The 13520-nt window shown below is 37.2% G+C and overlaps 1 protein-coding gene across 8 annotated transcripts in view; it reads left to right on the forward strand.

Moving 5' to 3' along the window:
* ADGRG2 (adhesion G protein-coupled receptor G2) overlaps positions 1-13520 on the forward strand; it is a 120239-nt gene that overhangs the window by 40455 nt on the left and 66264 nt on the right. For 7 of the 8 annotated variants that reach the window (XM_037046261.1, XM_037046263.1, XM_037046262.1 and 4 more), the window contains exon 3: positions 8857-8972. In XM_037046261.1, the coding sequence (XP_036902156.1) occupies positions 8858-8972 (115 nt within the window). In that variant the 5' untranslated portion in view covers position 8857. Of the gene's footprint in view, positions 1-8856; positions 8973-13520 lie in introns of those variants that run through there. The other variant, XM_037046268.1, reaches the window with a different exon arrangement.

Genomic DNA, 13520 nt, shown 5'->3' on the forward strand with positions numbered 1-13520 from the left:
TCTTTGGGTTTATTTTGCTGTTCCTTTTCAAACTTCTTGAGAAGGAGCTCAAATTATTAATTTTAAGCCTTTCTCTTTTTCTATTACATACATTTAAAATATAAATTTTACTCTGAAGATCTTTAGCTCTATCCTCACATCTTGATATATGGTAGTGTTATTACTGACCAAGTCACATATTTTGTAATATATGTTACGATTTCTTTAATCCATAAGTTATTTGTTTAATAACAATTTAACTTTTTGTTATGACAACTTAATTGTGTTCTGGTCAGAGAATTTTCTCTTTTCCCTTCTCCAATTCTGTAAAATGTTTTTGAGACTTCTTTTTGGCCTGTTGGCTCTCATAGTCAATTGCCTTGAAATTATTTATGTACTCTATGATCTTTAAGTCAAATTGGTTAAATATTGAAATATTCTGTATCCTTAGTGACTTTCTTATTGAATTTCATCTATTGCTGATACGGATGTGTGACTATCTCAATATGATTGTGAATTTGTTCTATTTCTTCTTGTGTCCTGTTAAAAATACTGCTTGATGTATTTGAGGCTGTATTATTAGTTGTACTCACATGTAAATTTGATTAGTCTTCCTATTGAATTGAACCTTTTATGAATAAACCATTTGACTGGTAGGTAATGATTGTTGCTTTAAAGTATAATTTGTCTGATATTAGTATCAATGTATTAATTTTCTTTTGATTAGTACTGGCATCACATGTCTTTTCTGTCCTTTTACTTTCAAACTTTCTGTGGCATTATGTTCTAGTTGTGTCCTTGTAAATAGAATATAGGTGGATTTTATATTTTTTCCTGTCTGATAATCTTTGCCTTTTAATGGAATAATTTTGTCCATTTATATTTAATGAACCATTCATTAGTATTGTGTTTACATTTATCATCCTGCTTTTCCTAACCATTCTTTATTTCCTTTTCTTCCCTTTCATGCCTTCTTCCAGATTGACTAAATATTCTAAAAAACATTTCCCCCCTCTACTAGTTAGGAAGTTATATACTTCACTTCTAATCCTTAGTAGCTACTATAGAAATTACTATGTCCACTGAACTTTTTAATGCCTAAAGATAATTAATACCTTTAGCCTCCTCTAAGATAATACAAGGACCTTGGAAGGCTTTATTTTTTTCATATCCTAATGTATATATATTATTTTCCATGTTATAGAATATATATGTAATACAGTTGTCATATTTTATTCTATCATGTTTCACTCACCCCTGCAAGATATTATTATTAATGTTTTATATAGTCAGTTCATTTGGATTTACCAACATATAGTGCCACCCTTACCTCTGTGTAGCTGGGATCTACAGAGATCTCTAGTCTATGTCACATGCTTGACAGGTACTCTTTCTGGCCCTTTCCTAGTCATAACCCTCTCCAAAGGGCAAGAAGTCTGTGATACAAAGAAGACATTCCCACCTGAAGCCTGCCTCCCTCCTCCCCTAACCCTTGCTTCTAAATCATGCTATGGGAACTCCAAACTCTGTAATTCCCTATCCAAACATTCTGTGCCTATTTCTAGCATGTGTATAGGCCTCTTCCCTGGGGCAAGCGATGCTGCCATGTGTACATAACTCTAGACCTAAAAGATGGTCATGGGGTAGCTTCTTGCAGGAGGGAGTGGGGTTTGGATATGTGGGCTGGGGTGTTCACACATGTGCTTGAGGCCTCTTGTAGTTTGAGATGGAGCCTCAGTGGAAGGATAAGAGCAAACTGGATCTCCTTTTAAATTCCTGATTTGTATATACAAATGTTAGGTATAGGCCTAGTCACATAGTAACCACTTTCTTTGTTCTTTATTCCTTGTTGCATCTCTGATCTTACATCTTTTGCCTGAAAATATCTTTTAGGATTTATTTCAGTGAGGATTTGCAGATAATGAACAATATAACAGTTTTGTTTGTCTATTTTTTGGCTTCCATTGTTGCTTCTGAGTTGTCAGTCTAACATCTGCTCCTTTTGAGGTTAACTGTCTTGTTTTCTATGGCTACATTCAAGATTTTCTCTTTGTCTTTGATTTTCTTCAATGTCATTGTTTTGTGTCTAGATGTAGATCTCTTTTATTTATTGTAGAGATTATTTGGGCTTCCTGAATCTATGGGTAGGTATTTTTCACCAGTTTGAGGTCATTCAGTTATTATCATCTCATACATTAACTCTGCCCCATTCTTTCCTCTTTGAATTTTATTTAAGTACATGTTAGACCACTATTTCTTTTCTCTATATCTTTGAACTTTTCTTCTTTTTTTCTTTCTTCTTTTGTGTTTCATAACTGGAGGAAGTTTACCTCAATAGGCCCATACTCTCAGGCAAAAGCATCTCCTTTACATTCAAGGGGGGACCCCAAAAAACCTGGAATTTATTTATAAAAATTGTGTATTTATTCTTACTTGATTAAACTTTAGTCACCTTCAAAGTACTCTCGATTTGATGCAATACACCAATTGAGACTTTTCCCCTACTGCTTAAAACAGTTTTTGAACTCATCCACTTTGATGCCTTTTACTGCTTCTGCTATTTTTTTGTTTCACCTCTTCCATATCGGCAAAGTGTTTCCCTTTGAGGACATTTTTTTCATCTGGGGAAGCAAAAGAAACATCGCTCAGGGGGAGATTGAGTGAATGGGGGTTGGGACATGGGGATTGTGCCATTTTGAGTCAAAAATTGCTGAACACTCAGCACAGTGTAGGCAGGCGAGCTCATAAATCACCCATCATGAAATGGGCAAATGTGTTGAGTCTTCAAAAAAAATTCCCTGAAGTCAAACACAGCCTCACATCAGCTGGTACACTGATACAGATGGGTTCCTAGAATACTCACCTAGCAGGGGAAGCCTGTACTACAAGGGGCCTGCCCTCCAGAAGATAACTCTGGGTTTTTTGGGTTCCCCTTTATATATTACCTCCCTCAGTTCCTGCTCTGGCTTCACCTTTGGTCTGGTGATTCTTTTCTGTCTTGTCAACTCTTTGATATGATTAAGAAAATGTTTTTAAAAACACTTTATTGCCTTAGCAAAAGGTTTATTGTAAATAATGTAACCCAACATTTTCCTGGAACACTGAAGACATATTTTTTCTGAGATATTTGTTGTATCTGGGTCTTAAGAGTTCAATCAAAATTTAATCATGCTTTTACAAAGTTTCCTGATTCTTTTTTAAAAGTAATTAAACATACAATGATACGCTAAAAATAAATCAAAACAGCATTAAAATGAAAAGAGAGCCAACCATATGGGAAAACATATTTGCCAATGACACCTTGGACAAGAATTTGATCCCCAAAATATATAAAGAACTCACATGACTCCACTCCAGGAAAACAACAAAAACCAATTAAAAAATGGGCAAAAGACTTGAACAAATATTTCTCCAAGGAAGACATATAGAGGGCCCAGAGACACATGAAAAGATGCTTAGCATCACTAGCCATCAGCGAGATACAAATTAAAACCACAGTGAGATACCACGTTACACCCATCAGAATGGCCATCATAACCAAAGCAACAAACAGGTGCTGGAGAGGATGCAGAGAAAAGGGAATCCTAGTGCACTGTTGGTGGGAATGCAGACTGGTACAACCACTGTGGAAAACAGTATGGAATTTATTCAGAAAACTAAAAAATGGAACTGCCTTTTGATCCAGCAATTCTGCTGCTAGGATTATACCCTAAGAGCCCCGAAATATCAATCTGAAAGAACCTATGCAACCCCATGTTCATAGCAGCACAATTTACAATAGCCAAGTGCTGGAAGTACCCTAGATGCCCATCAGTAAATGGGTGGATCAAAAAAACTATGGTACATTTACACAGTGGAATTCTACACAGCAGAAAGAAGCTGCTTATACCCTTTGTGACAGCATGGATGGAACTAGAGAGCATTAGGCTAGGTGAAGTAAGCCAGGTGGTAAGGGACAAATACCATATGATCTCACCTTTAACTGGAACATAATCAACAAACAAAAAAAAGAAAATGAAATATAACCACAGTCATTGAAAATAAGAACGATCTAACAATCACCAGAAGGGAGTGGGGAGGGGACAGAGGAGAGGGGTTTTCAGGAACTACTATAAAGGACACATGGACAAAACCAAGGGGGAGGGTGGAAGCAAGGGAGGGAGGTGGGTTTGGAGTAGGGGGAGGAGGGGTGGGGAGAAAATACAAACAGCTGTAATTGAACAACAATAAAATAAAATAAAATAAAATAAAATAAAATAAAATAAAATAAAATAAAATAAAATAAACAAAAAACAACCCTGAGTTTCTCTGATTCCTTTGACAGTTGAATGATCCCAGTCAACTGCTTTTTCACCTTTTAGTTCTTGCTTTATCAGAACTAAGAACCTCTTCAGTACCTTCCTTCTTAATTTCCCCTTGTGCTAGTCTTGTTCGCCAACAGGACTCAGTGTAACATCTCAAAGGCATAAAGAGTCTCTAGAAAACTTAGGGAATAATTATATGTCTTGTTACTCAAGTCAAAAATACTGATCATTGCTTATATCATAGCAGCCATGATATAATGAAAGTATGCCACTTAAACAGAAGTAACATAGAATAAATCTCACCCAGACTTGCTCTATAGTGGTATCAAGCTGTTTCCCCTTTTAATCTTACTCTTTATTCTATATCTAGATAAAGATAGATTTGTCACTTATTGGCATTCAAACTTGCACTGATGATATAGATTTTTAAAAATATGATAGTGATAGTATTTAAAATAAAATTGAAGAGATCTAGAACAATTTCTTAGAGTGGTCCAAGCAGGGCCATATGTAGCTCATGCACTATGCAACCTCAGGGGTTTCCATTTATATCAGAGTCCACAACTATAAAAGGGGCCCAGGACCAAGATGAATCTGGGGTAATCTTTAATCAGAAGTTATGGAGTCTCAATGTCCAGATTTTACTATTTAAATGCTAGCCAAGTGTTTTATATATATATTAATTGTTGTTCAAGTTCAGTTTTCTGTCTTATTCCCATCCCAGCCCACCCACACAACCCTTCCCATCTCCCTCCAATTTCTAGCCCCCCTAGTTTTTGTCCATGTGTCCTTTATACTTTGTTCCTGTAAACCCTTCCCCCTTTCTTCTGAAATTCCCACCCCTCTCCCCTTTGGACACTGTCAGCCTATTCTCTCTTTCAGTGTCTTTGGGTATATTTTGCTTGCCTGTTTGTTTTGTTGTTTAGATTCCTGTTAACAGTGAAATAAACTGCCTGGCTTATTTCACTCTGAATAATGCTTTCCAGTTCCATCCATGATGTTGCAAAGGGTAAGAGCTCCTTCTTTCTTTCTGCTGTATAGAATTCCATTGTGTAAATGTACCATAGTTTTTTGATCCATTCATTTACTGATGGGGCTCTACCTTGCTTCTAGCACTTGGCTATTGTAAATTGTACTGCTATGAACATTAGGGTGCATAGGTTCTTTTGGATTGGTGTTTCAGGATTCTTAGGATATAATCCTAACAGTGGAACTGCCAGGTCAAAAGGCAGATTCATTTTTAGTTTTCTCAGGAAATTCCATACTGTTTTCCACAGTGGTTGTACCAGTCTGCAATCCCACCAACAGTTAACTAGGGGTCCCTTTTCTCCACAACCTCTCCAACACTTGTCGTTTGTTGCTTTGTTTATGATGGCCATTCTGATGGGTGTGATGTGGTATCTCATTGTGGTTTTAATTTGCATCTCTCTGATAGCTAGCGATATTGAGCATCTTTTCATGTGTCTCTGGATCCTCTGTATGTTCTCCTTGGAGAAGTGTCTGTTCAAGTCCTTTGTCCATTTTTTAATTGGGTTGCTTGTCTTCTTTGTAATTGATAGTATCTCAGCAGACTCCTTAGCACCATGAAAACTTGCTAAGAACCAGTAGCTATTCAAATTATCTTTATTGATGACTTATATAGCATTGAGTTAATCCAACTTGCACTAGAAGGTGAAGAAAAGTTCCAGCTGAAAAATAATAAAATGAGTAAGTGTTTAAAAATCTACAGATTTCCCTCTTTGATCAAAGATTCTAGCAACCTTATGACCTAACAGGATGCTCTCTAGTTTATGCAAAAAGGTGATGGGAGCTATATTACTTCAAATACCATAAAACTTCTCTTATTAGGAATATATATATATATATATATATATATATATATATATATATATATATATTCAGCTTTGAGGAAACATTCCAGTTTTACCAACTGAAAACAGTCTTTTCAATGATGCCTGGTCTTTACTAGGTTCTTCTTGATCCACATTCTGTTTTCAGGATGATTGCTGGAATCACCATTCTTTCTTACCTTTCCTGCCCTCATTTGGGAGTTGAGTACAAGCTCTCTCCAGTGAAAGGCATGGTTTATTTTTATCAGAGTCCCAAGCTTTAGCCCATAACAACTAGTCACTGACTAATTTAACTGGCCATATTTTATGTACCACTTAGGTTCTACCCTAGAAGCTTGTAGAAATTTTGAAGTTGTATAAATAACATTTTGAATTCATTTTCTCCCCCTGCTGGACACAAAATAATTTACTTCCAAGGAGACAAATTCTCAGGAGACTGATATCGTGGCCTGGTAGAAAGGGTAGGAGTCCCATCAAACAGCCAAATGACCTTAACCCATCCCCTAGAGCATGTTGGGCCTCTTTCTTCATCTGTAGAATGTGGGTTTGAGGTAAGATGATTTCTGAATTTGAGTTCCTTTCCAGAAATAAACTGCTCTGATACTTTTTCCAGAACTAAAATTAGATACATGTGCAGTAAATCTAAGTCAGCTTTATCAATTCCAGGTAGCATTGAGTCTAAGGCATTTGTACAGGAGAGAGGATTTTTTTTAAAAAATAGAGGTGTAGTTCACTAAATACAGCTTTCAAAAAGAGCAATGCTCTTTGGTGGGAAACTGAGTTCAGGAATAAAATATAGATTCATTATTAAACTTTAAATGAAACTTTTTATGACATATATATACACACACACACACACACACACACACAAGTCAGTGAATTTCAGGGACTGAACACACCCATGTAACAGAAGCCCCCTTGCGCCCACTCCTAATTATTACACCTTCTTCCCCCTTCTAAGGACAACTACTCTTCTGAGTTTTTATTCCGTAAATTAGTTTTGCCTGCTTTTTGTTCCTCAGATGAATGGAACCATGTACAATATGCATTTTTTAATATTTCACTCCTTTATCTAACATTATATTTCTGCAATTCATCAGTCTTGTGTTTAGCTGTAGCAGACACTTAATTTTTCCTCCAGGGAGATGTTGCTACATTTTTGCACACTATATTAGCATTCTCTTTTGAGTGACTCATTTGGGAGGGTCAATAATACGCAATTATGAACAGAGAGAGGATAAAAGCACTGAAGAGGAGGGATAAACCAGAGGCAATTTACTATATATATATATATATATATATATATATATACACACACACATATATACATATATTATACCACTGTACATATATATACAGTGGTATAATACACACACACACACACATACACACACACACATACAGTTTATTGATTTTAAAAATGTAAGCCCTCTTTGGAAGAAGGATTCACTCTATGGTCTAAAACCAGGAAAGAATCACCCCTTGGTACTGGTGATGGCTACTAAATTACAAGATTCTTAAAAATTGCCAGTTTTTTCTATGACTGAGAAATTGTGATTTATCCCCATCTTTCCATGATCTCATCCCTGTAACACATTATTTGACTGAATGAGGGGAGAGTACAGCTAGCATTTATAGTGCCTTCATGGTACCAGCCACTGTGTGAGGATCTCATTTACTCAACACAGCAACACTATCCAGGTAGGTTGGTGCTCTCATCACAATTTGCTAAATGGGGAATCTTGTCCATTGAACACAACCTCTCCAATGTCACTCAGACATACCGTAGCTAGGACCTATGAACTCATCTCTTTAGTTTTCACCACTGCACACACACTCTGTCTTAGGTTGGCAGAAGTTGCAGTGGTGGTGGGGTTCATGGGTACCCTGTGGTTAGGAGGTCTATCAGCTGAGAGCACAGACCCTGGTATGTCTCAGCCACTTCACCTGTGGACTTACAGAGGAAGCCTACTCATTGGGGTCTCATTGCTCCCCAGCTATGAATAGAACAGACACAGTGTTAGCATGTGCATTTCTAATTCTGTGTGCTAAGCTCCCCCAAACTCCTGGACCATCTCCACCACATGTGTCTCATCTAGTTAACTCCTATTCAGCCTTCACATCTCATCTGACATATGTTGGCCTTCAATAAATATTTGTTGGATGAATGAATAAATTAATGATAAATGAGGTTTTAAAATTCAGTTCTGATATAAAGTTTGCTTTTTAAAAAATGTTGACTCTGCCTTCCTGACTACTAAAAATGCAAGCAATGATAATAAACTAACATATAATTAAGAGTAAATGCAGTATACCCATCCTTATAAAACAAGACAAACAAGAGTAGATTATTTATAAGATCCTGTCACCCCTTCTGATTGTTAGCAGTTTTAAACTAGCTTAGTGGTAATAATTATATATACAGTATTTTTAGTTTCTTCTTGATATTGTGCATATGTTGATGATTTCCTTAAATCCAAATAGGTGATTTTGCTTGTCATTTTTAACATAACATAATATTCCAATGAGTGGTCCTCCCATAATAAACATGGGTTTTGATTTTTGTAGCCAGTGTCCAGCTGTTATTGCCAATTCTCTCCAACTATAGCGATTTAAAGGAATTAGGATTGCAGTTTACTTTGGTTGAGGAACTGACCTTTTGGGTATTGCTGTACTGTGATTATGGCAAGCTGTGATGATGTTTTCCTCTTATTTTATTCCAGAATGTTTTTCTCTGGTGGGCAGTGTGGTCATGTTGGCAGACCTGAAGAACATTTACTGATGTTGAAGATACTCCTTGTCATTTGTCTTCATGTCATTCTGGTTACATCCCTGGAAGGTAAGGTACCTGTTTTCCTTCATTGTGTGTGTATGTGTATGTGTGTATTCATTTAGGAATTTCTTACTGTGGTAAAATAGACATAACATAAAACTTACCTTTTTAACAATTGTTAAGTGTACAATTTACTGGCATTAAATATATTCACAATTTTGTGCTACCATCACCACTGTTCATTTTCAGAACATTTTCATCATTTCAAATAGAAATTCTGTTCCCATTGAACAACAACTTCCCAATTCCCAACTCCCTCATGTCCCTGATAACCTCTATTCTTTCTGTTGCTATGAATTTGCCATATAAGTGGAATCATATGATATTTTGCCTTTAATGTCTCACTTCTTTCACTTAGTATAATGTTTCTGAGGTTCATCCATATTATAGCATGTATCAAAATTTCATTCCTTTTTTAAGGTTGTGTAATACTCCACATTTTGTTTACCTAGTCATTGTCCATGGAAATTTGGGTTATTTCTACCTTTTGGCTATTGTAAATAATGCCTTGAACATTGGTGTACAAGTATCTGTTTGAGTCTCTGCTTTCAGTTTTTGTGGGTATATATACCTAGCAGTGGAATTGTTGGTCATATGGTAGTTCTGTGTATTACTTTTTGAGGATCTGCCAAAGTGTTTCCCACAGTGGCTTTATCATGTTACATTCCTACCAGCAAGGCACAAGGATTCCAGGTCTCCATATCTTTTCCATCACTTGTTATATTTTCTGTTGCTTTGATAATGGGTGTGAAATGGCATTTCATTGTGGTTTTGACTTGCATTTCCTTAATGGTTAGTGATATTGAGTATCTCTCATGTGCTTATTAGCCATTTGTATATCTTCTTTGCAAAAATATCTTTAACTCTTTGGCCCATTTTTGAATTGGGTTGTTGGGGTTTTTTGTTGTTGAATTTTAGGAGTTTTTTATATATTCTAGATATTAATTCTTTTACAGATATATGATTTGCAAATGTTTTCTCCTATTCTGTGGGTTGTCTTTCACCCTCTTAATAGTATCCTTTGATGCACAATAGTTTTGAACTTTGATAAAGCCCAATTTATCTATTTTTATTTTTGTTGCCTGTGCTTTTGCTGTCATATCTAAGAAATCACTGTCAAATCCAATGTCATGAATATTTTACCTTATGTTTTCTTCTAAGAGTTTTATAGTTTTAGTTCTTATGTTTAGGCCCTTTCATCAATTTTGAGTTCAATTTTGTATATGGCATAAGATGAGGGTCCGACTTCATTCTTTGGCATGTGTATATCTACTTTTCCTAGCACCATTTGTTGAAAAGACTGGTTTCCCCCATTGAGTGGTATTGGAAGCTTTGTCAAAAATCAAATTTCTGTATATGTGAGGGTCTATTTCTGGTGTTTATTTGTTTTTAAAAGTATGAACTTGAAGACATTTCTGCATGGGAATTTAGGGGAGACAGAAAATCAGCCAAATGAAGTAGCATGATTATCAGAAAGGAGGATCTTTAGAAGCTTATGAAAGAAGGAGAAAAGGTATCTGAAGAAGGCAGTAAAAAGGCTAGAAATCTTGGGGGTATAGTATCTATGGCTACAACTGCCAAAATAATACAGTGCTATGCAAATGTAAAGAATGCTCCTTAAGAATGTTATTTAAGAAGACATTATTAAGGACAGACAGAGAAATACCTTTCTTATTCAGAAGAGTAGAAGGACCAAGCAAATATCTACTAGGAGCAAATAACAATAACATAAACAAAATCTATACACAACACACATACATGAACACAAAATCCATGGAAAACATCCCAACATGCTAAAACACAATAGACAGTCCTTCAAAAAGAAGGCACTGGAGCATTTTGTCAAGAGGCTACAGTAGTTTACCAAAAAAAAAAAAGAGCTTAAGGTAAACTGACTGCTCACAATGTGTCAGTGCTTTACATTTACTTTCTTAAGCTTCTCAACCAAACCTATGAAAAGGAGATCATAGTCTCCTAATTCTTAGATCAAGAAGCTGAGGCTCAGAGAGAGAAATAACTTGCTTAAAGAAGTGGCTGGGCTGGGATTTGTACCAAGCTCTGAATTTTGTATTCTAAACCATAAAATCAGAGTTCTCAAACTTGACTTTGCATCAGAAACATCTGGAGGGCTTGTTAAAATACAGATTTCTGGGTTCCTTCTCCAGAGTTTCTGATTCAGTAGGGCTAGGGTAGGGCCTAAGAACTGACATTCCTAACAAGCTCCCAGGTAATGTTGATGTGACTGGTTCAGAGGGTATACTTTGAGAACCACTGTCTACACAACTGGGAGAAGTAGGGAGAGGAAACTCCTCTAGATATATATCATGGGATATGAATTCTGTTGTGGCCATGACACATTCATGTTAACTATGCCCACACACATCAACTCACTGTGGGATCAGCTGAGAAAAAGTCAAATGTCCCTACATTACTGATGAGTAAATGTCCCCAGAGATACCATTGATTAGGAAGTGGTGGAGCCACACTAGATGCTAGATCTTCGATCTAACGTTTCAGTGCTTTTTCCACCATAAGGGTAGATGAAGAAGAAAAATGGAACACACAAAAAAATCATCAAAATGAAAACTGCTTAGTAGAAATAAGTCTTTTTTAGAAAGTAAATTTAAAATGATGAAACAGAGCAGGTGGCTCTGAAACAAACTTTAGTAGGGAAAACTTAGGTGGAAGCTTATGGCCGCTGAATGTATTTCTTACTCTGACTCCCATATGAATTGATTTCTGAAAGCAGTGGTTCCCAAAGTGTGGCTCCAGACAAGTAGCATCAGAATCACCCGGGAGCTTTTTAGAAGTGCAGATTGTCAGACCCACTGTAGACCTGCTGAATTGGAAACTCTGAGGGTGGGACCCAGCAGTCTGTGTTTTAATCAGTGTTCCAGGTGATGCTGATGCATGTTCAAAGTGTAGAACCACTGTCATAAAGAACTGGTTAAAACATTACTGTTGACAGCCTGATATAGTAGAAAGGTGGTAAGATCTAGGGTTTAGAGCCCACCCTATGCCTGTCACCTGCTATTTGCATGATCTTGATTTGCCACTATACCAACAGGGACCACTATTTCCTCATCTTGAAAATTTGGGCAATCATGAGCTCCCCTCAATGGGCTCTTGTAAGGTTCAATATATGAGGCTTGTCCAGAATGTATCCAGCCATATAATATGAAAAATAGAGATCTTTATTGAAGAAGATACAAGATTGGATGGTCAGTTGTATGGATGGTAATGAGGGCCTGCCATGTGCCCAGCAGAGAACATCATCTCTGACTCCAGGGAATTTACATGCCAGTTGAAGGGATATGACTATGACACATGAGAACAATACAAAGTATAATTAAGTCATAAAATGTGAGTCAGTGCTATTAGGGTTCCAGCATATGGCCTTTGGCCAAATCTTTGGATTAGCCCAGTTAAATGTTAAGCCGCCAGTAGCAGATGCTATTAGTTCCCTGTCCATATTCCCTGGCCCACTCCAGAGGTCACCTACAGATAGATCCTGTGTATGATGATGGCTCCCATGTCGCTCTGACTGAGAATGATCTGTGCCCATAGGACCATGCTTTGCCTGTGCATGGAAGAAGCCAGAAGGGTCAGGCAGTTAATACCCCACAACAGTGAGAGATGGGAGCTGGTGTTTACCTATGTCAGCTTCCTCATCCCTTGATGAGGCAAGCTGTGGTGTGCCCCAGTGGCCCATAGTAGTAATGTACTCATTAATGTACCCATTACTGACTTTACTCCCTTCCCTATCTCACTTCCCTACTCCCTCCTTCTGCTTTGTGGAGTCATCCCAGTTTGGAAATGCACTCATCCTCCAAGGCCCCACCAAATAGAAATACCTCTATAAAATCTGCCCTGATCTCTTCAGGAGAATTAAATCTCTCTCCCTAGTGCTCTTTTTTCTTTTCACCCACATCTTTTTATACCTGTCTCTTTGTATCATGTCCATTATGTACTTCCTTCACATTGTGAGTCCTTTCAGTGCACCGTCAGTGCCAGGTGAGAAAGGAGAATGGAGGTTTAGTGAGGCAGGTGGGAAACCATTGGGAGGAAAACTAATGAGCATGGGAGGCCTTTTAAGTATGTTATGTATATCATTTCAATTAAGCTTCACAAAAACTCTTCATGGTAGATATTTTTAGTTTCAGTTTGCTGATGAAGAAACTGAGTGTTAAAGAGATGAGGTCATTTGCCCAGAGTCACACAGCTGGGAGGATACCCTGTTAGAATCTATAGACTACTGTTCATACTATACCACACTACTCAGCATCTGAAGATTGAATGAACATGTCACTGAGGCATGAGGAGAAGATGGAGAGGGAGCCTGGGTTAAGCTGCCAGAGAGCAGCCATTCCTCCTAGCTCTGGGGAATCTGGATTGCAAATATGGTAGCTTCACCCTGGAAGCCTGAGAGATGACTCAGTAGCTCTCAACAGCAAGGAGAAGTAGGTCTGACATTCTTATTAGGATACTGATCAACAGAATCCTTAGACCTTAACACTTCCAGTTATATGATTTGGCAATGTTTGAAGGAGTCCT

Source organism: Sturnira hondurensis, unplaced genomic scaffold (genome assembly GCF_014824575.4).
Source record: "Sturnira hondurensis isolate 20B ecotype Veracruz unplaced genomic scaffold, ASM1482457v3 Scaffold0005220, whole genome shotgun sequence".
In the NCBI taxonomy this organism is placed as follows: Eukaryota; Metazoa; Chordata; class Mammalia; order Chiroptera; family Phyllostomidae; genus Sturnira; species Sturnira hondurensis.